The sequence below is a fragment of the Macrobrachium rosenbergii genome, chromosome 2, assembly GCF_040412425.1.
Source record: "Macrobrachium rosenbergii isolate ZJJX-2024 chromosome 2, ASM4041242v1, whole genome shotgun sequence".
NCBI classification, from domain to species: domain Eukaryota; kingdom Metazoa; phylum Arthropoda; class Malacostraca; order Decapoda; family Palaemonidae; genus Macrobrachium; species Macrobrachium rosenbergii.
The window spans coordinates 42575513-42603012 of NC_089742.1; the positions used below are offsets into that span (position 1 = coordinate 42575513).

At 37.4% G+C, this 27500-nt stretch overlaps 1 protein-coding gene and 1 long non-coding RNA gene across 2 annotated transcripts in view; both read right to left on the minus strand.

The window, feature by feature from the left end:
* Positions 1 to 27500, minus strand: part of LOC136849727 (uncharacterized) — a 495400-nt gene that overhangs the window by 270446 nt on the left and 197454 nt on the right. The window lies entirely within an intron of this gene.
* LOC136845854 (la-related protein 6-like) lies at positions 16675 to 19706 on the minus strand. Its single transcript, XM_067116269.1, has one exon. The coding sequence runs from the start codon at positions 19450 to 19452 to the stop codon at positions 17884 to 17886; it is 1569 nt and encodes a 522-aa protein (XP_066972370.1). The 5' UTR covers positions 19453 to 19706; the 3' UTR covers positions 16675 to 17883.

A 27500-nucleotide genomic window follows, 5' to 3' on the forward strand; every position in this document is an offset into this window, starting at 1 on the left:
AAGCAGCCGCAAAAATAGACAAGTAATCATGCATACAAACATGTATATGTGCTTATAAGCATCCAGAGTGTACTCTGTGAAGACACGATATCAAAACCAAGTGATTTTTCAAGAAGCAACTTCCTGAAATCTCCATATTCGGATTACTCACAGTAACACAAAAATTTTTCGTAATTTAATTATAATAAAAAATGTACATTGGGTTCTTGTGTTCCGCTGAAATCCAGTTCACATTCTTGTTATCGAGATGAATATTAAATGCATTCTAAGTTAAGCGTAAGTAAAACATGCTACCCAAGTCTGTAATCACTAAGGTCTACTCCAAGATTATAAGCACTGATTTTTAATGAAGTTGACAGCTCTATGCCAATGATTGATGAGACACTGGGCCTAAAATAATGCACATATTGGCTTAATTCCAGTCACAAGCGATTTAATTTCGAGTAGAAATTTACACACTGACAAAAGGAGATACAAGATCTCAATTCCAGTTAAAAACCTGCAACTTGATTTTCAAGAACTGCAGATTAAAACGTTTTAAGGGGTGCCACAAAAAATTTAAAAAGACCAATAGCTCCTCTTATTACTGTTGGGTGTCAGTTTTTTCTTTAGCTAAGTTGTAGTTCGTTATTATTATTATTATTTCATTATTATTATTATTATTATATGTGTGATAAAAATCCACAATTATATAGTAAATATAAATTATAACGTTAGCACTGATGAGGAACACCGTTCGAAAGTCTTTGTTTATTTTACATAGTAATATATTTACTATATAATTCTGGATTTTTATGACACATTGTTTTTCACGAAATTGTGAATCTCTGAGTATTATCATTATTATTATTTAAAATGCACGACCATTTACATGGAACTTTCCTCAAAGTATTAACTGCAGTAATAACGAACACAACAGAAAAAACACATCCGAAAAACGATGAACAGTGAGTAATTAGATAAAAAATGAATCAAACGCGCACATAACTCAAAAGATAAATATGACCAAACATTAACAGCGCTCTAACCGAGAGAACCTGAGTGAACGGTCCATGCCAATTTAAAAGTAGTATTGTAGCCTCTGGTGTTCGTCTGCATCAGCGTCCGCTACGTTGTTGCCATGCTGTGTTAAAAATAACTAAATAACTGGCAACAGCGAGTTCCCATACTGTATTAATCAACAGAATTCTCCAAGACATTTACTGCCTGCTTGGTCGACTAACCCCTTCTCCAATCCGGAAGTTTAAAAAATATACCGTAATATCGTATATATAAAATCGATCAATCAGTCACGTGATAATGAGGTTATGTGGTCAGTGAAGAGACGATACTATCATTATTATCACGATTTCCAAGTTGGTTAAGCTTGAGTTTTTAAAAGTGGAACAAAATAATTATTTAATAAAAAAAAATTGCCACTCATAAATCAGGATGCCTGTTTTATATGATTTCTTACACCATAATTAATAACTGTAAAAAAAGTAACCAATTATAATAAGTTCCAGTTAAATAAAAAGCTACAATTGAACAAAGCAGATTATGTTTTAAATGCTTTAGTAATTCATAATGCAAAAATCTAAAAAAAAAAAAAAACCAACACCCATGACCTTATGGAACATGTAACTAGCAACCTTATTTAGAAGAGAAAGAAAGTCGATAGATGAACAATATTCTTGTTATCACTTTCAGTATTTCATCTTTTCCCTCTCCGCATGCTGAATACATCTCATTCTCTGAGGAGTTGTAATGGACAGTTTATATCTCCGAAAGCGAGCAAACAATAGACTTTAATGCTTTAAATGACGTGAAGATGCCTGATGTCGGCGTTAATTGGTCACTATGGAGTCCACGGGCCAACGGAGTGAGAGTGACAGAAGTGATGGTGAAACTGAGAAAGTTATGCCACTGTTGAAACGATAGGAATTAAGACGTCTTCTGATCCCGTTCAGCGGTTTAAGAAAGTCACAAGCTCCTCCACCAGGGAGGAGAGAGAGAGAGAGGTACAATGAGTATCAAAGCATTATTTTAATACTTAATTCATGTAAACTTTGTGAAGCTACCATTCGTGTGTGTGTGAGAGAGAGGAGAGAGAGAGAGAGAGAGAGAGGTGTAGAGGTGTAATGTGAGTACCAGCATTGCCTTAATAGTTGTTCATATACTTTGTGAAGCTGTCATGAGAGAGAGAGAGAGAGAGAGAGAGAGAGAGAGAGAGAGAGAGAGAGGAGAGGTGTAACGATGAATACCAAAGCATTGCCTTATAGTTGATTCATGTAAACTTTGTGAAGCTATCATGAGAGAGAGAGAGAGAGAGAGAGAGAGAGAGAGAGAGAGAGAGAGAGAGGTGTAATGATGAATACCAAAGCATTGCCTTAATAGTTGATTCATGTATACTTTGTGAAGCTGTCATGAGAGAGAGAGAGAGAGAGAGAGAGAGAGAGAGAGAGAGAGGAGAGAGAGAGAGGTGTAATGATGAAAACCAAAGCATTGCCTTAATAGTTGATTCGTGTAAATGAAGCTATTGAGAGAGAGAAGAGAGAGAGAGAGGTGCAATGATGAAAGTACCAAAGCACTGCCTTAATAGCTGATTCATGCAAACTTTGTGAAGCTATCAAGAGAGAGAGAGAGAGAGAGAGAGAGAGAGAGAGAGAGAGAGAGAGAGAGAGAGAGGGGGTGTAATGATGAGTACCAAAGCATTGCCTTAATAGCTGATTCATGCAAACTTTGTGAAGCTATCATGAGAGAGAGAGAGAGAGAGAGAGAGAGAGAGAGAGAGAGAGAGAGAGAGAGAGGTGTAATGATGGTACAAAGCATTGCCTTAATAGTTGATTCATGCAAACTTTGTGAAGCTATCATGAGAGAGAGAGAGAGAGAGAGAGAGAGAGAGAGAGAGAGAGAGAGAGAGTGTAATGATGAATACCCAAAGCATTGCCTTAATAGTTAATTCATGCAAACTTTGTGAAGCTATCATGAGAGAGAGAGAGAGAGAGGAGAAGAGAGAGAGAGAGAGAGAGAGAGAGAGAGATGTGTAATGATGAGTATCAAAGCATTGCCTTAATAGCTGATACATGCAAATTTTGTGAAGCTATCATAGAGAGAGAGAGAGAGAGAGAGAGAGAGAGAGAGAGAGAGAGAGAGAGAGAGAGAGAGGTGTAATGATGAGTACCAAGGCATTGCTCTTAATAGTTGATTCATGTAAACTTTCAGAAGCTATCATGAGAGAGAGAGAGAGAGAGAGAGAGAGAGAGAGAGAGAGAGAGAGAGAGAGAGAGAGAGAGAGGTATAATGAGTACCAAAGCATTACTTTAATACTTGATTCATGTAAACTTTGTGAAGCTACTATTTGTGTGTGTGTGTGTGTGTGAGAGAGAGAGAGAGAGAGAGAGAGGGGTGTAACGAGTTCCAAAGCATTACTCTAATAATTGGTTTATGTAAACTATCATGAGAGAGAGAGAGAGAGAGAGAGAGAGAGAGAGAGAGAGAGAGAGAGAGAGAGAGAGAGAGAGAGAGAGAAATGAGTTTCAAAGCATTACTTTAATAATATACTCATGTAAATTTATAAAGCTATCCTTGGTGTGACCAATACGGTATATGTTCATTTCTTCTCTTTTTTCAGCAATCTTATTCACACTGAATAATCCGACATCTCTTGCATTCAGAGTCTCTTATTTTTCTTGCCTATCCTTAAGGATACAATCTTTCTCTGTCTCATCACCAATGACCTTTAATGTAAACATGCATGCGAACATTATCGATAAACATCCACTACGAATTACTTCCTTTCCTCCCGGAATGTTTGTAAACAAACAAGAAGGAAGAATCAATAGACCACCACCTTAAAGCACTGTTTGACAACGGGTGGCTTAAAAGCTCGAGACGAAAGCTCGCCCAGACTAAGTACAAAAGTACAAGAACAGGTGAAAAGCAAAGATTTAACAGGAGTACTCTTATTCGCGGAGGACGCGGCAGGTATGATAGATTGATATTCTTTGTGGGATCTGGAAAACGTACATACGTTTATATACATATCTATATATATATATATATATATATACATATATATATATATATATATATATATATATATATATATATATATATATATATATATATATATATATATATACACGAGTGGTTCATGACTTGCAAATGAAAAGGACTTGTAAGCGCACTTGATTATAATTATTTAGCTTTCATTAAATTTTGATGTGCTTTAAGCATGCATTTCCAAAAGCTTGCTTGAATAAAAGATATTTTAGTAGATTTCCTTTTGTAGTTTGTATTACATTCCACTAATACCCTCTCCCTCTCTTTTAATATGTGTGTGTGTATATATATATATATATATATATATATATATATATATATATATATATATATATATATATATATATATATATATATATATATTGAGAGAGAGAGAGAGAGAGAGAGAGAGAGAGAGAGAGAGAGAGTATTAGTGGAGATACAACCAAACTACTAAAAAATGAAAATCCACTATATCTTTTATTCGAGCAAGTTTTCGGAAACGCAAGCGTAAAGTACATGAAAATTTAACGACAGCAAAATAATCATAATCAGGTGCGCTTGCAAAATCCTTTTCGCATTACAACTCATGAACCACTTTCGATTCAGAAATGTCACAATAATGTCGCCGTTGCGTGATGTAATTAGCTTCAGTAAATCCAGTAATTTGTGAACCATTATTTTTTTTTGTGGGGGGGGGGAGGGTGGGGGAACCCATTCCCTTCCTTTCGTCTGTCCTCGTCGCAGATGACGAAATCAGGAAATTATTTCACTGTTGAATAACTGTTCTGTTCACTCACGCGCCTAATCCGCCAGATTTAAAAAAGCATTGTTATTCCGGACTTCACTGAATTTATCGTTTATTTTCGTGCATTTTCTGTTAAAAATTATATATGTGTTTATATGACACATAAAACGTAATGTCTTCTTTTCGGAAACGTTATGTTTTATATGTCATGTAAATATATATATTTTTTAACAGAAAATGCACGGAATATTCCTAGTTTCTAGTATGTTTAATTTCAAGGACTATACATATTTCTCCATTTCCGAGAACAACGGTTCTTTGCCAGACGAGTAATTCTGACCTAACATCAAAATCAGTCATAAAAACAATGTTAGATGGAAGTCAGTAACCTATTTTCATTGTTTACAAAAAAGCAATACCTAAATCCTTGAAATGAAACCAAGTCACATGTCTTAAAACCAATCAGTTCTTACCTAGAATATCTAAATTTGGTATAATCGACTGCCACACTTCCCGTGAAAGTACTCTTTCGCCACAGTTACTTCCCGTGAAAGTAACACCAAGACTCAACGAGAACATTATCATTTTAATATACTTAGCATATCCCACAAACCATTCTGAAGTCTATGATTTAGATTATACTTATTTGCACGATACAAAAATTTATACACATAAAACACAATGATGCACATTCCGTAAAACATATTAAAGATTTCACGTGAAGCATAATAAAGTTTGTCTTTTAAGATACACTAAAGTAATATATCTTGAAATATACTACAATATATTCACCCAAATTTGATACTATGGCAAATATCCTTTACCGTACTAAAGTACGTCCCGCAAAATTTATCAAATCATATCTAATCCAAAAGTGAATCCCATATAATATAGAGATATATCCCCCAAACATAATAAAATCAAATATGTTTTAGGAGATTAAACAATACTAATCATTCTCGGAGGGGAACAAAAACCTCTGTATCGACGCAGGAAACAATGAGTTGTTGCATCTGAGATGGGATGAAAGTTCCCACATATCTTAAAAATGTAAACCACTTGAGAGCTGACGGATTTAGACCCAAAAAAGGATGTTAACCAATAGACATCTAGAAGGAAGTCTGACAAATACTCATTAGGCAAAGGTTCAAGAATAAGATAATTTTCTGTCATTTGGAAAAAAAGAAAGGCTCTTTATTGCTCAATGATAATTGCTTAATACTGGAAAGTTGGTACCACTACTACAAGTATTCCTACTGCTGCTGCTATGATCATTTTCATGTTTAATTTAAAGCAGATATTTCTGAGGGGCAAGTCGCAAGCAGACTTTCACAAAAATAAGCAATACAAAATCAAAATAACGAAAGTGTACTGCAGAGACCCCACACGCGTGGAATTCAAACCCAAAATGGACAAGGTCATGGTACTGAGCCTATGGCAGCCTATGGCACAACCCAAGGTGTGAGGCAGAATTTTCTATAAAATTTCAGAGGACCTCTACATACGCAACAGAAATTCCTGAATTCAGAAATACGTATAGTCCTTGAAATTTAACATAGTAGAAACTAAGAATATTTTCTACCCTGAAATAGAGTGAGAATATTAGCAAATAAAAGGATAAGATAAAACTAGGCCTAAAGATTTTAACTGACCTAAGAAAAAGTTATTACGACTTTAGAGCTGGCCATGTGCATAAACGCTTTCAACACGTTTAATAAAACGAGCAGTAACCCCTCCCCTCCTCTCCCCTACCCGGCCCCACCTTCCGCCAAAATATATAAAATTGAAATCACACGAACGTGGAGACAGTGCGGTTGCTTCCGGGTTGATAATTGGAAAGCCAAATTTTTTCATGCAAAACCACAATAATTCAATGTGCTGGCTACAGGCAGTGACACGAGTAAGAGTCTGCTGGCACCTTCAAAATACTGTTGTCAATTTGTTACAAATTTCCAGGGATCATTCCTTCACAAATATTTGTGAGTACGCACATTCCCAATGAACCAGATAAAAGGCTCATCAGAGTCAATTTCTGGAATTCCATACTTTCCTCATTAAAGATAACAAAGAATAAATAAATAAACTACCAATGAATGTATCAATCAAACATGGGCAATACATATGCAATATTAAAAGGATACATACCACTATATGTACCTTTTACAACGGATGAGTTGATCGTCAAGACAATAAGTCGTCAACACAAGATTTAATTTCCCTGAAAGGTTAAACATCTCGAGGTCACCTAATGAACAAATTTACCGAATTAAGAAGCCTTTTATTTTTCGATATATCCACAAAGTGAAACGAACTTTGCCGCTGAGTGGATGGAAGTGTGGTGACGCTATTTAGGACCAAAAACGTGGTATTGGGTCCGTAAAAAAAAAAGTATATCTTAGTTTAACCAGACCACTGAGCTGATTAACAGCTCTCCTAAGGCTGGCCCGAAGGATTAGATTTATTTTTACGTGGCTAAGAACCAATTGGTTACCTAGCAACGGGACCTACAGCTTATTGTGGGGTCCGTAAGACACTTAAGTGTTATGTAATAAAAATCCACAATTATATAAATAACTTGTGTTAATATGCAAAAGATAAAAACAAATACTTTCGTTCAGGTGTTCCTCCACAGTGTTAACGAAAACACTGAGGAGGAACACCGTTCAGGTGTTCCAAAGTCTTTGTGTTTATCTTTTGCTTATTGATACAAATTATTTTATATAATTGTGGATTATCACATAACTGATTACGATATTGTGAATTTCTTAGCGCACTTAAGTGTCTTATGGATATGTAGCCATCTGCTTATTAAATAATTTCACCCTCAAAAATAGGAATCTATAAAGTTGTAAAGTAATCAATTTGTGGTAAAGCAGCTCAGGAGCAACTGTCATGCTACAACCACCTGATCATATTCCATACACGCACAGTAGTCTCCATGTCGCCTGACCTGAGTTGGCGGGTATACGGTGTCAAATAATTACAATATAATACCGTCATCAGGACATGTTTTTTTTTTTACCTTATGATGCGTTTACAAGTTGCCATCCGATTCAAGTTGGTATTTATGGATGGCGTGTGATTTACAGTACCGTAACTGCTTACTATTTTTATTATTACTATTCAAAACGTTCAAATTTTCACAACAAACAAGTATTAAAGCTACTTATAAATTAAAACACTACCGCAGAGATATAGGAATGTATTTCAACTTGTACCGGTAAGATGATTAGGGAGGAATTCTCTTGAATATTTTTTTTTCCGGGGGGGTGGGCGTGTGAAGAGTGGACGCTTTTTGGAGGAAAAATATTCTTACGATGATCCACATGACAACTGGACTGAGGTGAGGCAATACGGTGACTTGGAGGGGTCTACTGCTTGAGGTTTGTGGGTCACAAAGAACCAATGGACTAAGGCTTAAAGCTGAAAGCCTAAAGTATACGAAAAAGTGAATGAAGAGGAGAGAGAGAGAGAGAGAGAGAGAGAGAGAGAGAGAGAGAGAGAGAGACTAGGCTCAAATTCTGATGATGCCGATAAATCTAACCAGCGTTTTTAGAAGAGGAAAGGTTATAAAGGTGGAAGAAAAAGAAAGGAGCCGAGTAGAAAAAGCTCTTTCAATCCAAAATAATTTCTGATGACAAAAAATAATGAAATTCCCTCCTTACAATGAGCACAGACAATAGTGCACCTTGGTTTGCAAACCGGATTCTCTTAGTTTTTCCTGTAGAGGAGAAATATATTCTACAGTTCCTCCCGGTGAGGAAAATTGATTCTACAAGGAAGAGAAAATATATCATATTCTAAAGTTGCTACCGGTGAGGAACATTAAATTAAACTCTCTGATAGTGGTAAAAAAACAAATACTGGCAGTTCCTCCCATTGAGGAAAACCTAAAATTCTCTTGAAGAAGAAAACAGATCCACAGGCTCCTCTCACAAAGGAATAGATTCTTGAGTCCATTTTGGTGAAAGGAAAGATTCTTAAGTTGTCTCAGTGAGGAAAAGATTCTTAAGTCCTCCCGGTGAGGAAAAGATTCTTAAGTTCTCCCGGTGATGAAAAGATTCTTAAGTTCACCAGGTGAGGAAAAGAATTCTTAAGTTCTCCAGGCGAGGAAAAGATTCTTAAGTTCTCCAGGTGAGGAAAAGATTCTTAAGTTCTCCAGGTGAAGAAAAGATTCTTAAGTTCTCCCGGTGAGGAAAAGTTCTTAAATTCTCCCCGTGAGGAAAAGATTCTTAAGTTCACCCGGTGAGGAAAAGATTCTAAAGCCCGCCCCTCCCGGTGAGGAAAATCGTATAGTAGTCTCTCGCGTTGAGAAAAATGGAACCTAAAGTCATTGTTTTCTTCTAATGAAGAAAGTATATTCAAATGGCTGGCTCCTCCCAGTGATGAGGAAATCTGACTTAAAAATCTCTCCCGGTGAGAAAAACAGAATCTTGTAAGTTCTCGTTGAAGAAAATAAATTATAAATTGCTTCCGCTTGAGGAAAATAGATTCTTAAGACCTTCACACTGACGAAAACTCATTCTAAAATCACTCCCAGCGAGGAAAATTGATTTCGGAGTCCCTGCAACAGAGTAAAACCTATTCTAAATATCCTCACAGCAAGGATAACTGATTGCTCGGACCCTCTAGCGGAGAAAAACATATAAGTTTTCCTTAAGGTGAGAAAACAGAATCGGAAGCACAAGTTAGAAAATTATAAAAGCAACTACGTGGAGATCTAGTAACGGCTCGGAGACCGGAAGCGTGACGAGATCCAGGAATGAGTCACGTTACCACGCACATTTTTGGTGGAGCCAAACCACTTTGTGTGTGTGTTTATATATATATATATATATATATATATATATATATATATATATATATATATATATATATATATATATATATATATATATAGTATATACAGTATATATACATATATATATATATGTATATATATACTGTATATACAAATTCAGCATACTTGCATAAACATAAAATACTATCACTTCGTTTACTTTAGGCCCTCATCGTGATCCAATGCTTTTTAACACACACACACACACACACACACACACATTACATATATATATATATATATATATATATATATATATATATATATATATATATATATATATATATATATATATATGCCAATAAGTTTCTATCAGTATACTGTATATACAGATATATATAGAAACTATCTGGCATAAAATATAATCTACAGGAAATAATTTAGACATCAAAGAAAACAGTGCCATATGTAACATAACATTTTCCGAAACCAAGGGATAAAAGGAATCATCAAAGGACATTGGATGCATGATGAGGAGGGTGGGGCTATATGCTGAGGCGTATTAAGAGCGCCTGACCTTGAAGGAGACTAATATAGAACCTCATTTTCAAGGGTAATCTTATTGAAGGCTTCCAACGAGTTATCCTGCGCTATTCTGGAACGTAGTTTTTATGCACGAGAGAGAGAGAGAGAGAGAGAGAGAGAGAGAGAGAGAGAGAGAGAGAGAGAGAGAGAGAGAGTTTGTTGTTATGCACGACAGCAAGCTAGAGAGAGAGAGAGAGAGAGGAAGGGATGCTAAAAATATCTGACAACAGTCATAACACTGAAAAACGTTAACAAAGAATGTGACTGAATCAGATATAGCTAAATAGGCTTTAATCAGGACATCATAACACACACACAGAGAGAGAGAGAGAGAGAGAGAGAGAGAGAGAGAGAGAGAGAGATCTTCAAGGTGTAAATCAAGGTCCAAAGACCTTGATGAAAATAAGAAAGAACGGAAGGAGAAGAGAATCTGAAATAACTAAAAATAACTAGAGAGATTTTTAAGAGGAGAGATATTAGAGAGAGAGAGAGAGAGAGAGAGAGAGAAGAGAGATTTTGTTATCCACGAGAGCAATCTAGAGAGAGAGAAAGAGCGAGAGGTATGCTAAAAATATCTGACAACAGTTATAACATTGCAAAACGTTAAACAAAGAATGTGACTGAATCAGATATAGCTAAATAGGCTTTAATCAAGACATCACAACGCACACATACACACACAGACAGGCAGACAGACAGAGGGAGAGGTCTTCAAGGTGTAAATCAAGGTCCAAAGACCTTGATGAAAGTAAGTAAGGATGGAAGGATAAGAGACTTGAAATAACTAAAAATTTTAATTGCAATATTAGAGAGAGAGAGAGAGAGAGAGAGAGAGAGAGAGAGAGAGAGAGAGAGAGAGAAAATGATTGTATACGTACATCGGCAACTGCCGAACAATAACATTAACTGGTTTCCTCATCAACAAAGTTAAGGAAGACTGACTCCGGTCGATGCCTGGATGAGTAGCTACCAGTGACAACTACTATCCCCTTAAGAATCAACGCCTTACGAGTCAAAACAGTCCTTAAAATGGATTATAAAATTTAGGCCAAAGGCCAAGCGCTGGGACCATGAGGTCATCAGCGCTGAAAAGAAAATTGAGAGTAAATAGGTTTTCAAGATGTAACTGGAGGGAGACCGTATAGATGCACTATGAAACAATTGTTAGCAGAGGGTGGGAAGTAAGGAGGAAAAAAAGAGAACATGAACGGAGGTACAACAAAAGGAATGAAAGGGGTTGCAGCTATGGGCTGAAGGGACACTGCAAAGGACCTTTAGTAAAGCCTACAGTGCACTATGGGAGGTGCACTGATGGCACTACACCCTAAGGAGAACAGTCCTTAGTTTTGGATTTGAGTAGCAATGGGCCACAGGGCAACCAGAGAAACTAAGTGAGAGAAAGTAAGAACAGGCTGTAATTATTTGGTACTTTGCGTCACCGGGCATACGTGTTAACTCCTCCCGTATGCAATTTGCCAAGTATTTCACCGTAAGCGGATCACGAATGATGTCGTCGTATGCAAAATTACCACGTATTACCCCGTTCTTGGAATGAAGTTGATCCCGCATGCTTCCGCTTTACCGCAGGCCTCGTCAGAATTTCTTCCTATTCATCAAGTCCTTTCTATCTCTTATAAGGATGTCACAACAATTTAGCAGGTACAACGATTTATGTCTATGAATGTCTGTTTCCGTATTTCTAGATTTACTCTCAAGTTATTGCCAACTAAATATCCAGTTTTCATAACGCTTTTATTTTGATACAATACTAAATATCCAGTTTTAATGACGCTCTTTTATTTTGATACAGTACTAAATATCCAGTTTTAATAATGCTCTCTTATTTTGATACAATACTATATATCCAGTTTTAATGACGCTCTTTTATTTTGATACAGTACTAAATATCCAGTTTTAATAATGCTATCTCTCTTATTTTGATACAATACTATATACCCAGTTTTAATGACGCTCTCTTATTTTGATACAATACTAAGTATCCAGTTTTAATGGCGCTCTCTTATTCTGATACAATACTAAATATCCAGTTTTAATGACACTTATTTTGATACAAATCTAAATATCCAGTTTTAATGACGCTCTTTTATTTTGACACAGTATTAAATATCCAGTTGTAATGACGCTCTTTTATTTTGATACAATACTAAATACCCAGTTTTTCAAACGCTCTTTTATTTTGATACAATACTACATATCCAGTTTTACTGACGCTCTTTTATTTGGATACAGCATTAAATATCAAGTTTTAATAATGCTCTCTTATTCTGACACAACTCTAAATGAACTATTTAATGCCTTATATAACAAAAAAAAGGAAAAAAAAGGGGGGGATGCAAAGCATTTCTGGATGCTCGATTTCTCATGTCTACAGCCGGGCGTTTTTTTTTTTTTTTTTTTTTTTTGCTGATACACCATCGTAATATTCATCTACTTCGTCTGTTTCTTTGTTGGTTTTGTCGTACATGTGAAATCGATAAAATTCTCCTGCCACCATCAGGATTTTCAAGCGTGTATTAGTCAAATTCAAAATTATCTGTTTTCGCAATACAAAACGAAACCTTGCTCAAACCAGTTGATTCAGCTGTAATCGTATCGGCAGATTTTGCTTTCATCGAGGATTGCACTGGATACTGATAATAACAGTGGTGAACTGCTTTCAGCCACGTGTCGAGCGATACTGGGTCATGACGATTACCAAGGGAGTGAGTGTGCATTTGTTTGTGATATTCCATAAAGCTTTGCGATTCAAATTTCTGTAGAGCTTCTTATTTCTTAATTACTGCCTTGTTTGTAAGTTGGGAGTGTGCGTTTGTTTGCAAAATTCCGTAAAGCTTTGCGATGAAACTTTCTGTAGAACTTCTAAGTACTTATTACTGCCTCGTACGTAAGTTGGGAGTGTGCATTTGTTTGTAAAACTCCATAAAACTTTGCGATAGAACTTTCTGTAGAACTTCTTAGTTCTTAGTTACTGCCTTGTTTGTAAGTTGGGAGTGTGAGTTTGTTTGCAAAATTCCATAAAGCTTTGCGATGAAACTTTCTGTAGAACTTCTAAGTTCTTATTACTGCCTTGTATGTAAGGTGGAAGTGTGCATTTGTTTGTAAAATTCCATAAAGCTTTGCGATGAAACTTTCACAATGAGAGTTTATTACTTCTTAATTACTGCCTTGTAGGTAAATCTCTGCTGGCATATGGATGTTCATCTCAGTGGAAAACTACCAAACAAATTTTCGTAAAAACATCTGCATTTTTCATTTTACGTAAAATATGAATACGCGATTTCAGGTATTGTCATATGTTATAACCAAAACCTAATCCGTCGATGAAAAAAAACTGTAGAATAATCATATAGTGCAGCTCTATAATTTCATCGGGTCTCATTGTGACTCACCGTAACTCATTCTAGACTCCTGACAACTTCTGCAAGTCTCACCTAGTATGTTTTGGTTTCCCTTTTTGCTTAGTTCGAGTCTCTTATCCAACCGGTCTTGGGGCTGGCATGAGGAAGGAGGAAGGGGGAAAGTTGGGGGGGGCGAGGAGGGGGCACTTAAACGCGGTGATGACACGAAGCAAACCTCCGAGAGGCACAGAGGTACTGACATGCAGCCAAGGAATGTTTACAAACATCTTTTCCGGTGTGCATAGGTCACACATGCAATGCTTCCTGCCTGACAAGTGCTCGTATAAATATCTAGCGACAGATCTTAGAAGTCTGGTGTGTGTGTGTGTGTGTGTGTGTGTGTGTGTGTGTGTGTGTGTGTGTGTGTGTGTGTGTGTGCGCGTGCGTGCGTGCAGATATACATAACAAAATGGCAAGAAATGCAAAAGAAATAACAGTAATTTAGGATATCAGGAAACTCCAGCTTTTAAAATGGTGGAGAGAGAGAGAGAGAGAGAGAGAGAGAGAGAGAGAGAGAGAGAGAGAGAGAGAGAGAGAGAGAGAGAGAGAGAGAGAATATTAAATATGAAAAAATCAGCAGCATAACTAAGACTGCATAATCTTAATTTCTTATCACTTAACAGTAGACTCCTTTTAATTTTTTCATTTGTATTCATCATACCACAATGAATAGAATATCAGGTAACAAAAACGCCTAAAGATTTATGAATGGTACCAAAGAATATTCTATGACGTCACTGCATTGTGGACAATGTAAACAATTCGGTTTAAAAAGCGATCATTTTACCGAACAGACACGTCAAGAAATAAAGGATCTTTTTCCAAGATAAAAAGTTTAAAGCTTCCTACAGATTAAACCACACTATTTTTCGTTTCCCTTTTCTTTACAAAGTTTACTCCTGGCCTGGGTGTAAAAAGGGCATAGGACTGTCCATCCTATAGGCCTTGGTATTAAAATAAGGAAATCCTTGATCGTCCACTAACGATTAAGATTTTCCATTACTTCGAGACGGTGGCTTTACTATTCCCCTGTTTTTCTATTTTCCTCACGTCTGAGCCGTACAACGACAATGAGTTGACCTTTGCACAAACGCACACACACAGAGCCATCATACGCCTTTTTTTTTCCAGGAGGTGGCTTCAAGACAAGGCTGCAGCTATATGCCTTCCCCTACATTATATATATATATATATATATATATATATATATATATATATATATATATATATATATATATATATATATATATATATATATTGTTTTATTGCTTTATCTTTGCTTTATTGCTATTTTCTTCCTTTTTCTGCCTTTTCATTCAGATATAGACATTTTATTCTAGGGTACTTTCTTTGCCTTGCAAACTAATGGCCTTTCAGGCTTACTCCATATAATAATAATAATAATAATAATAATAATAATAATAATAATAATAATAATACTAATAATAATAATAATAACTTCTTCGTTCTTTTTGAAAATATATCACTTGCACAGTTTTCTTTGCTTGTTGTTGTCTTTCCAGGCATTCATCCGTAATGCAAGAATTTTGTTGATATCATGTTTCTCTAAATCTTGTGTGATAAGAGCATATTCTCTCATGCCGGTCCACGGCCGGATAAAAGACAAATGTTGCCAAAGCTTGCGCCAAACTTTCAGCCGTCTGGTTTTAGAAGCAAAGAGTCACAATGAGTCCCGAGAGTCAATAAAGAAAGTATGAACTCCGGAACATATTGTAGAGGCCTTAAAGGCTCCTTGACGTGTGTTGACAAAACAAACCATCTAAAGTTACCTAAAGTGTTTTTAACCACAAAGAATCATTAACTTCAAAATTACCTTATAAACGCTCTAATGTGTAAGGAAACATAATAAACTCGTAAAGCAAGAAGTACTTTCTATTATCCAAGGTTCACACTCCAGCATAAAAAGAAACAAAAAACCCCTGTAGGTGTTTTGTGGCTGGCATAAATCAAGAAGCAACCAAGGCCCTCCTTCCACATGACAGCCGTAAGACTCGTGACCTTGTTGCTTGGAAACCACCGAGTACATTCACTCTCCTCTGAAGTTGCAACATCGCCCTTTTTCTCTCTGTTCAATATATACAGTAACTGTTTCTTCTTGCATTAATCTTCGTGCTTTCTTCCATATTTATTCGTATAGCTACATCCCGTTGATTTATAAGGGGATGGAAATATTACCTCATTAGTCATTTTCTCTATATGGGCAATACAAAGCGATACTTCTTTTTATCTTTTTAGTTTCATGATTTATAAAGAAAAGTATTTTCTTTATCCCACTGAGTTGCATATTACTCATTTTTTTATGTTCCACATACGACAACTGTTTTTTCTTTTACTACCTTAAATTTTTTTCTTCCATATTTATTTCCATGAACATGTTCCTTTGAGATTTACTGACAATAAATATGTTTTTACATCATTAAGGCATTTTAACCAGAACATTTTTCTTGACATTTCATTAGTTCGTCGTCAGGTTCCTCAGTGAGCTTTTTTAACTTCAACATCTCAGTTCTAGATTTTCTCACCAAAATATTTTCAGTCTTAATTGTATTATCATATTGTATGTGAATTAAATTCAATCTGCACCAGATCACGTAAACCAATCGATGTTTCAGCAATCAATCTCTGTTCAACTAATTATTCTTAATTTCCATACATTCACCATACAATTGTCCTTACAATTCCCTCCACTCGACCATAAGGTAATTTCACGGTACCTTAAAGACCAGCATCCTTGTTCTCACAATTATCTCGCCAACTTTCACCAGAATATCATCATCATCATTATCACAAAACAAACTGAGCATCATCATTCTCACACAAAACAGATTTACAAAAACTTATTTGCTGCTGTCATCGTCATTACATAAACATATCTCTTTCATCACCACAAGGAATCATCATCATCATAAAATCAAGTTGCAATTCTTATTCATCATCATAATCACTTTCACTCAAATATATGGTCATCACCACAAAGTCCTGTTTTACATCACATTCATCGTCACCATCATCCCAATAAGTCAAAAACTCATGCATACAGAATATCAGTCCAAGAAAAAAAAAAAAGGAGGAAAAGGATTTTTAAGAAAACTCCAAGATTTCTACAAAAATGTAATCTATTTCGTCATTTCTTAAGTCTAGTTCATATAAATAAATAATGATAGAAGACAATATTTACATAGATTCATATAAATAATGCGTATATACAAAACTAATATGATGCGGTAAAAAATAAGTTAATGTAGACAAAGAAACACACGAAAAAAGTGAAAGGACAATCCACCAATTTTTTATATCCAGGTCCCAACACCGTTCCTGTACAATATGTACAATGTACAATTATAGCGCAGCCTTGGTGCAGAAATATATATATATTTATATATAAATATTTATATTTAGAATATAAAATCTATTAAGTATCGGAGGGGGATTCGCTTTGCTAACAATTTATTGTTATATAAATATTTTTTTTTGTCAGAAAATTGTTTCTTGAAAAAGTTAGAAATTTACATCTCTTTTAAATCATAGAACAGAGAACCATATCTTCAAAGGGAAGAAAGACAAGGCAGAGGGTAAGGTAAAGGAGATAAGGGCAGGAGCTGTTGGCAGGATGAATGTGGAAAGGATTTTTTTCTGAAAAGTGCACTTAATTAAGTTTACTAAAAGGCACGTAATTATCATCCCATTGACAGAAGAAGAGTACACATTATATGCCCTAGATTATAGATGTGCACTTGTTAAAAAAAAAAGTTTCGATTAGTATAATATCCCTTTTTTTCTAGTTAAAAAAAAAAAGGCTCGTAGTGTACACCTGTTCAGCTTTAGACGTACAGATGACGTCACATATGTAAGAACAGGCAAAACACTTTTTTTTAATTTATCAGAAAAGAAAAGTTTCTTAGGAGAAGGTAATTTGTTATGAAGGGGAGGGGGGTGCGTCGTAGCCGGTAGCGTGCCCAAGACGAGACACCCGGCAAAAAAAAAATAGAGGAGAGGAGAATGGAGAGTAGGAGGAGGAGGAGGAGGAGGAGGAGGAGGATGAGTAGGAGAAAGTGAGGAAATTCCCTTCCTTCTTCTATCCTTTTTATATCAAGTCGAAGGAGACAATATCATCATCTTCTTCCGAAGGAGATTGAGAAATCCTCTTCCATCATAAGATTCTTTTTTTCTCTCTCTATCTCTTCTTCAGAGGAGACAACGTCGAATTGAAGACGGTTTGGAACCCCCTTTGACGTCTTACAACTAAGGGACGATGTCTTAGGGGATACAGAAAGACAAGACATCCAAGGGTGAATGACAGCCCTGGATTAACTGCTGGTGGCGGTGGTGACTTCCTTCACGCTACTAAGGATGCCTCGTCTGGCCTCTGCGCTGAATCCTTTGGAACCATCCGGACCTTTGGGGAACCTGATCACGCCATCTGGCAAGGGAAGAGAACCATGAGAGATCCTGTTAGGTCTCGCCAAAGGAGGCCTGGTAGCTCCTGTGGGAGAGGCGGCAGATGCAGCAGATGCTGCGGCAGCAGCCAACAGATGTCGCTGCACCCATGAAGTTGGAGGAGATCCTGTGGGGAACTCTGTACAGGATTTGCTCTTGGGACGGTTCTTGCGAGCTTCTACGACGGCGGAAATTTCTCTCAGGTTGGGGCACTGCGTCTGTGGGAGAGAGATGCACTTACGCCTGGGGGGGCGCTGTTGAATGACGTTCTCTCCGTCGGAACCACTCACGTTGCCGCTGATGCTGTCCTTTCGGCCGGTCTTGATGTTCGCGTTGCTGTTCTTGCGACTGCCCTGTCCCCTCTGTTGATTGCTGTTGTTGTTATTGTTAACAATGCTATTCTTACGGCTGTTGGGCTGGGACTTTTGTTGCTGGGTGGGTTTCTCTTGTTTCTTCTGTGCCTCCGGCAGGATGGGAATGACCTTCATGCCATCTTCATTAGTTAATTCGGTGGCTGCCTTGGCGGCTTCGGGTGATTCGAACTCTATCCAAGCACAATGTGTATCGTTCAAAGATGGGTGCTTGGCAGCCAAGGACTTGAGATCCTGTGGGATAGTGGTACCTGCTCTGACTACGCGAATGAGAGCGATTTCCCCGCAGGAAGAAAACAGCTGTGACACAGACTGGATGCTCGGTTTTTCAAGGGGGAGAGAGAGGGCCAACACGGCACACGTGACAGGCACTTCTTCGAGATCTGGCAGAGGATCTACTCGCCTGATTTTAGTTCCAACGTCGTTGATCTGAATCTTAGTGGAAATTTTGTTAAGGGAGAAGGCAACGACACGCCAGTCCTTCGTCAGCTGTTTGACCTTTTTGAAGGAAGAGACCAACTTGAGGGAGACGTACCCTTCCTTGTTGCGACGGATGTGTTTCAAGAGGAACTTGTCCTTGGCAACGTTGGCGTCACTGAAGTAGAACTCGACCTGTGCTACGATGCGGGTCATGAGGTCGTCGTCAGGTATGACCATATCAGGCTCTCGTTCTGCCTCGATACCCGAGTCCCGTCCTCCTTCTTCGCTCCCGTCAGACACGACACTCGACGACCGCTCTGACCTGGGTTCCAATTCGGAAGAGTCATGGCTGTCGGAACCGTCTTGTCCGTCCAGGGCAGCGTCGACTTGAATGCCCTCTTCGTCCAAACTGCCGACGCTGTCGCAGGAATTCTGCCTTTCCAATTTAGTCATCATCTCCGCGGGCAGGCTGTCTTGCGCTACGGCATTGTGTCTTCTCTGGGGCTGCTGCTGCTGCATCTCGACAACTGCTGTTGTTGTTGTAGTCACTACAGCTGTGTCGGCGACGGGTAACTCCGGCATCGTGACCTCCTGCGGCTGATTCTGTTGAGGCACCATCACGAGGCACTCCTCTGGCACTGGTGCCATTTTTGACAATCACAGTTAGAATATCACAGAAAAAACTTTTATATTCACTTTATGAGACAAGTGGCGACGATCAGAGAGGAGATCTGAGTGAGTGAGTAAAAATATATAAATATTATATATAGCAGGGCCTGAAGACTGAAGAACGACACAGTCTAAAAAACCCTGGGCTGTTAAAAGTCCGTCTCGGAGTGTGAGCACACTACCGGTGCGGTGGTCTGGCAGCTACGACACAGCTCTCTCAACTGACTTCTCCGACTCACACGCAACACTATATACTTTCACTTCATGACGTCACGAGGGGGGCGGGGCCTACAGACTGACGCAACCCTCGCTGACACACGGTACTATTTTAATTATTTTTTAATCTGCTTTTACTGCGAATTACTAAAAGAGACAGAGGCATTCTGAGAAGTGAGACGCATCAAGAGAATCTTTGCCCAATGACAGAAAAGTAAAAATGAGGTGTGAACAAGGAGCAAAATTCGACACATAAATGGGAGGAGTCATAATTAGAGTAGGTGGTTGAGTGAGACGGATAGGAGAGGGGGTGGGGGGAGAGGAAGAAAGAGGGAGTGAGGGGGGGTAGAAAGGGCAAGACAGGGCCACGCAGTGCTACCTGTATCTCCCCCACTTGAAGTCCTCAAGCCCCTCCACCCACCCATCAAAGCCCCAGAGAGAGAGAGAGAGAGAGAGAGAGAGAGAGAGAGAGAGAGTCACTGTCACTTTTCACTAGGTCACCTGGCACACCTGAATCCATACTTGTCCTCCATCACATAAACAAGCGTCTTTCCTTCCCCTCCACACCCAAACACCCTCCCGAAGAAGACTAATGTCATTACACACTTTTTAGGACGAATATTTCTTTCTCTTTCCGCTCCTTCGATTACTTAACTTCAATTTCTTTTGCAAGGATGTTGAGTGAACAGAAAATCATCTTTCTGATACGGAGGCGGCAACCTGATTTCTTGGCAATGAAAACAAGAGGAAATGTCAGTTTCTGTTTTGCAGAATGAAATTATTACTTAAAAATTTAATACCAATCATCTGCTAACTATAGTTCGACAAAGTAACCAGATTACTTAAAGTAACTTTTATAGTGAGAATAAACAAATAAAGTATAAGGAGTGCCTTTCCCTTGCAATGTGACAACGGCTGAAAGTTTACCCACAGGACTGACATCTTTGAAGATCAGCAACACTGACATTTATTGACTCTGAACTTCCATTTTAATGCCTTTACACTTCTATCTCGCCGAGTCTATGATAAACAAGCCTATCGCAATAGCCTTGGAACTTGCAATTTTCTTAGACGGAGGGATTTACAAGAATCTTTCGAATAATTTTCCTCACTCTGAAGCTTAACCTTATTTACTAAGGCTTCGCCGATCATACGACGATACGGTTCAACGTTTTCATTTCCGAGAAGAGGAATGAACCATTCATATACAAAGCCGTTTTCTGTGGCCGTCACCTTCTCCGGCCGGGAAAATCTCTCTCTCTCTCTCTCTCTCTCTCTCTCTCTCTCTCTCTCTCTCTCTCTCTCTCTGCTATTTTCCTGTAGTCTGAGTTTGTTTCTCCTAATAGATAAAAGTAAGAATAATTAGTGGCAGTCACTTGCTGATATTTTATTTATCAAAATAAACAAATAAATATAAACATCAAAATAAATAAATAAATATAAATCTATTTCTTCTTCTCTTCTTCTCTAAGGCTAAATATCTCATGGAAATGTGAACCATTACGTTGTAAACTTATCTTGTGCTGTCAACAGATTTCGCGCGTTAAACATATCTGTCGTTTGTGGCAAACAAATTTCCCGTAGACTTTTTTCAAGCTCCACATTTTACTATCAAACATACCCAAGAGGCCAGTTGGGAAATCAGCTTTCGAAAAATGTGATTCCCAGTAGCGGAAAATACAAACACTGAACGTAGAATAACAAATAACAAATAAACAACATAAATCGATAAGTTTAAACATACCCATTACTCGTAGACAGATGGCTGCTTTAAATTTAACAGGATTTATTGACTATATTCTACGCTGTTTTCCTTAAAGAATAAATGCTTCAGGAGCATAGTTTATTAAGAAAAATTATGGATTAAAAATTTATGGATTAAAACCAAAATTGTTCAGATGACTGTTTACAGGAAAAATTAAAAAATAAATTTATAGTTATCAGTTTCAAGGTAATATTTATTAACAAAGAATGATGCCGGTTATAATATTAATCTAAAAAATCTCTTGCTGAGTAAAGATGATAAAAAGCGGAGGATTAATTACGCACACAGCAGAGCTATGAGCTATACCCCTTTACACGCTAACGCAGCCAAGTAGTAGAGTATTACAGTTATGTGTGAAATTATTTTGTCTGAATTAGAGTATTTTCGTGTGCGGAAAATACATATATACACATACATACACATACACACACAAGCACACACACACACACACACACACACATATATATATATTTTTTTAACTCATACACATTATATATAAATATATATATATATATATATATATATATATATATATATATCAAATTCAAACTCAGGATTATATATAAAATATATGTATATATACATACATATATAGTATATATATATATATATTATATATATATATATATATATATATATATATATATATATATATATATATATATATATATATATATTATGTGTATGTATTTCTGTATGTGTAGCTTCCCTGAAATATTAGTAATTTTCCAAACACATAACATGTTATATGTAAAACTCTGTGAATGCAAAATCGTTTATGGCCAACTGAAAAAAAGAATCGCATGGCACAAATCAATGGAAAATTCTAGAAAATAAATAGAATTTGAAGTTTCCATCTGAATATATCTTTTTTAAAGTAAACAGATTTCACGAGATTAACAGAAACAAGAACATAGAAAAACAAGCTTTGAATGATAAAAGCATTAATCTAACAAGATCCACAAAGTAATCCCAACGACCTACATATGAAGAAAAAGTTATATACAACTATACACAAAAGGAAATTTCAAACAAAGAGCATTAATATAAACAAACAAAAACAAAAGAACTCCGGAAACACAGTGTCAGAGAGAGAGAGAGAGAGAGAGAGAGAGAGAGAGACATAACTCCCGGGGGAGGCCACGGGGTCGAGTGCCAGACGTCTGCGAGTATTGCGTAGGACAAGATGCCACCGGGGGTGTGGCGAATTCGTTGAGGTTACGACGCGGGGGACGACTAAGGGAATGCTAAAAAAAAAAACACTAATCCAAAAAAGACAGGTTGGGGGGAAAGAAGCGAGGATGACCACCAATTTATAATTAGTTCCGAGGGCCTCCTACGTGTGAGAGAGAGAGAGAGAGAGAGAGAGAGAGAGAGAGAGAGAGAGAGAGAGAGGGGATAGCTAATAAAGGTCGCGTTTGACCGGAGCCACTTCGTTTGAATAAACGACAAGAGATAAACGATGCCTAAGACGCACAAAGACCAGCACCATGTACACACACACACGCACACACACACACAGAAGATCGTGACTTTACTCACGTTCAAGAAGGAATGTACAGTATATACGCATCGTATAAAACGTTTGCACATATACATACATGCCTACATACATACACGCACATTATATATATATATATATATATATATATATATATATATATATATATATATATATATACATACATATATATACATACATACATACATACATATAAATATATACATATATATATATATATATATATATATATATATATATATATATATATATATATATATATATATATATATATATATATTCGAGCCTCGTTGTATATATAAATCTGATTGACCAATGAAGCATGAACTGGCAAATACAAATAATGAAATACCTGAACTTTATGGGTATTAGCACCTTTAGTTACCGTACCGGAACGAACAGCACGCGGTCGAAGAATGATTTAATACCCTAAAAGGGATTTTGTACTGACAGGAGTAAAACTCCGCCCAAGTGTCATTAATTCAATCCTCCTTAAAACAATGTCTGAATACTTTGCAGATGTGCAAAACGGTGATAATTACAACTTTTATTTACTTGAGAGAAAACGGAGAGGATGATCTAGGGAGGATAATGAAGAAGTAACACAGCAAAAGCAAGTCGTTGCATTACCTATTTATATATCTTTTTATATCTGTATGTATTATCGTATATATATAATCTTAAGTCAACAACAAAACGAGCTAATATACACAACCAAATGAGAGAGAGAGAGAGAGAGAGAGAGAGAGAGAGAGAGAGAGAGAGAGAGAGAGAGAGAGAGCACGATCAAACAATAACAGGATTTATGCGCTTTGTTATATTTCCATGGATTATACCTAAATGGCCATGACGATAACCCGTGCTATTTATTTATGATAGAAGAGTTCATAATTCATAAATCTCATAAACTGAAAGACAAAGAGACATTGTGTGTAAATGAAACACCCGCCCCGCCTTCCATACATTATTCGTTCTCACGCATGTTCATCAAAAACAACGATCGTCAGTTTAAACAATCAAAAGATGGCGGACAACAACATACCATCTTATAAGAGCACTCGAGTAGGACAATAACCTTTTGTATGTTGTTCTTTGGATGTGGCTTATCTGCTTTATTTTGACGAAGTTCGTGTTATACACTGATAACAGCTAACCTCAATATCAAGCACTATATCCACTGCAATGGCTTATAAGTAATATTCTGTGGTGTAGTTTACATAGATACACAGTTAAAGTTATGACGTATATACGCCATGATTCTCCTTCCCAGAAGATACCCCAGTTAAGTTATTGTTGGATTTCTATGACATTTTGTGGACGAGTGGGCAATGGGCCAAGGGAAAGATGGGTAGATTACGATATGGATCTCGATCAAGGATGCGAGGTCAAGATTTCTCTCTCTCTCTCTCTCTCTCTCTCTCTCTCTCTCTCTCTCTCTCTTTGGCACACAGATTACTCAGGAGGTTCCTGATTCATTGATGAAAATAATAATAAATTCATTTCTTATGGCTACATTTTACGAAGCCAAATATTGTGTAACAGGATGGAATAATGAGGCAAAGGAATATACCTGATACTGACTCAATTCAGCTTCTATGCGAATCTATACGATTTAAGAATCAAGAATAAACATGAGTAACAGTAACGTCACATTTTTTTCCAAACAAAAAATCACAAACGAAAACAATCCAGCTAAATATGGAGGCAAAGAGAGAAAGAAAGCCAGGGAGAAAGTCGATGCCAAGCAAAGGAAAAGCAAATGGCGAATTTAACGAAAGAATGCAAAGACCTGCATTGCCCTGCATCATAAACTTCAGAAGAAAAAAAAAAACCCACTCGTACTCTTTGCCATGACTTCGCGACGCAGTTTTTGTTTCATAAGAAGCAGCACGTGGGTTGAAGAAGGTCCCAGGGAGATCAGAAGGTGAAAATCTTCCAGAAGTTTCTGCGAATGAGGGAAATTCCTACATTATTATTCTCAAGTCGAAAACAGCTTCTTGTATTGTCGTTTTTTCCTTTCGTGCTCCGAGTCACGTTTTGGAAGGGGCAATATGAGAGGATGAACAAACTAAATGTTTGGCACGACTACGCTGGAGATTGCAACAATAAACTATCTTTGATATTTTGTTAAATAACTACCTATACACGTGCTGACAGAAAATGACAAGCCTAAAGTAACCAGAGCCACTCCTGTACACGAGCTGTCAAGCAATTGCTCGCATGCGACGGAAATCGCGCCCTTCAGAGTGCATAACACGAACGTACCTAAAACTCCCTCTCTGCACTGACAAACAGAAACCCCTGTGCCCAGTCGCTCAAATACTTTTGGCACTGGCTCCTACACATCCGCTAACGAAGGCATTTACTGCCATACGAAAAAAAAAAAAAAGTCAAACAGCACCAGCCAAGTAACAAACACGGGTTACGCAATTTCTAGCGATGCCAACATGAGTGAATCCCAGACAAAAATGTCAGAACCGGTCCCAAATAAATTGTGTTTTCTGTCTCTCAAAATATACAGATCTGTCGTTTACTGTGTTTCCCAAGAAAAACGACGTGGTTGGTGTTACAACTGATGCTGCGTCACGTCCCACCAGGTACAATGCGTTGTTTATTGTTTAAGTCTTCACTGTTTTGATTCCTCTTACTGTTGATGGTAGGAGTACAATCGGGTAAAATGGCCGTTCTTCAATATTCCTTCGTACCTTGGAATTTTAAAAACATTTATCTTGTAATTTTAAAAACATTTATAGCTGAAACTCCAATGTACCGTTCAGATACACTGAACCAAGCGTTAATAATTTGGCTGCAATGCGTTGCGAACCAGCAAAGTGCCTTGGGGACTGGGGTTGCTGATCCTGACACTACATCACTTTTGCCAACAAATAAAGAAAAATACTTTAAACCTTGGGATTTTCGCTCTGCTTGGTTGTACCATGTAGGATACTACTTCCTCCTGCCTCCTAAATCATATTCTTCCGGCCTTCAAAGGACAGGTCTTTCACTTCCTTGGGAGTTATGCTACAATCTTGTTATTCCTCCCTTCTGTCATGTTTACTTGGGGTAAGGCAAAATAGCGGTGTTTCCTTGTACGTATTACTAACAGTTGCATTGAAAAAGCAATGCAATACATGATAAAAACAAGTAAAAAATGCGCCTAAGTTTCTTCGGCGCAATCGAGTTTTCTGTACAGCGTATAATGGTGTATGAAACTTTCAGCCACGGCCCATAAACTCTTAGCAACGTCCCATGAAACTTTCAACCACAACCCGGTGGTGGCCTGTGTTGTTAGTACCTATAGAGGTGCCAGACGTTCGATTATGGCTAACTTTAACCTTAAATACGATAAAAACTACTGAGGCTAGAGGGCTGCAATTTCGTATGTTTGTTGACTGGAGGGTGGATGATCAACACTACAATTTGTAGCCCTCTAACCTCAGCAGTTTTTAAGATCTGAGGGCGGACAGAAAAAGCGCGGACGGACAGACAAAGCCATCTCAATAGTTTTCTTTTACAGAAAACTAAATAAGGTTCAGGAAAAGGAAAACCAGGAATTTTTTGGCAGTAGCGTAAAAGAGGAAAGACGTTTTACTATACTGACAACGAAAACCTTTGAGTACTTGTGATCGTCAATGATTTCAAAAGGGCATGCAGTTCTTCAGTCAAAGTGACATTCAGTAGATCTGCAGAATACTAATGAGAGAGAGAGAGAGAGAGAGAGAGAGAGAGAGAGAGAGAGAGAGAGAGAGAGGAGACAAAGTTGGTCGGCACAAGAGTTAGTGGAACTTAACTGAATCTGATAACGGTGGACTAAGGGATAATTTAGGTTACGGGAACACACTGACACTTACAGAGAGGAAAGACTTCAAGATATACAGAAATGATAACAGGTGACAAACCGCGTTGGTGGCTGTGGCTAAGAGGCTGACCAAGAATTAAAAGGAAGCCTATTCACAGGATACCTAAGGAAATGACGAACAGCCTCACAGCATACAAGATAATATGTTAGACACAAGTAAAGTCAACAGAAAGACATCTACTTGCCAGCCGACAATGTTTGATAACAAAAGTTGAGAGCGAGCAAAGTAACATTTGAAATTTATGGGTTACTGAAGCATCAGTTCGTTTATTTGCTTGTCTGTTTTGGTGAAACCAAACGAATAAGAATAGAAGTTCTCAGGAGCAAAGTCAGCAAAGCAAGGTACGTAAAAGTATAAAGTTCAAGGAGTGATAAATGAAAAGCTATAAATTACAGTAACTATGTTGTGGATGAAAGCAGCCCTGACATGAAGTTAATTTTAATTCTACCAATTACCATTAGATAATCATGGTAATGGACGAAGGGAACACATCATTTGATACAAAATTTTTACGTGAGGTATGGTTAAAGAACATGGCGAAAATAAAGTAATTCGTACTGAACAGCTATAGAAAAAAAATGACCATGGTAAAGAATTACTTTACTTATTTATATATTAATGGTTATGACACAGCACTTCATCCCCCTCTACGGGGTTCCCACCC

Bases quoted from the DNA above. Each gene is read 5' to 3' on its own strand.
- LOC136845854 (XM_067116269.1), bottom strand. From the start codon at position 19,452: ATGGCACCAGTGCCAGAGGAGTGCCTCGTGATGGTGCCTCAACAGAAT.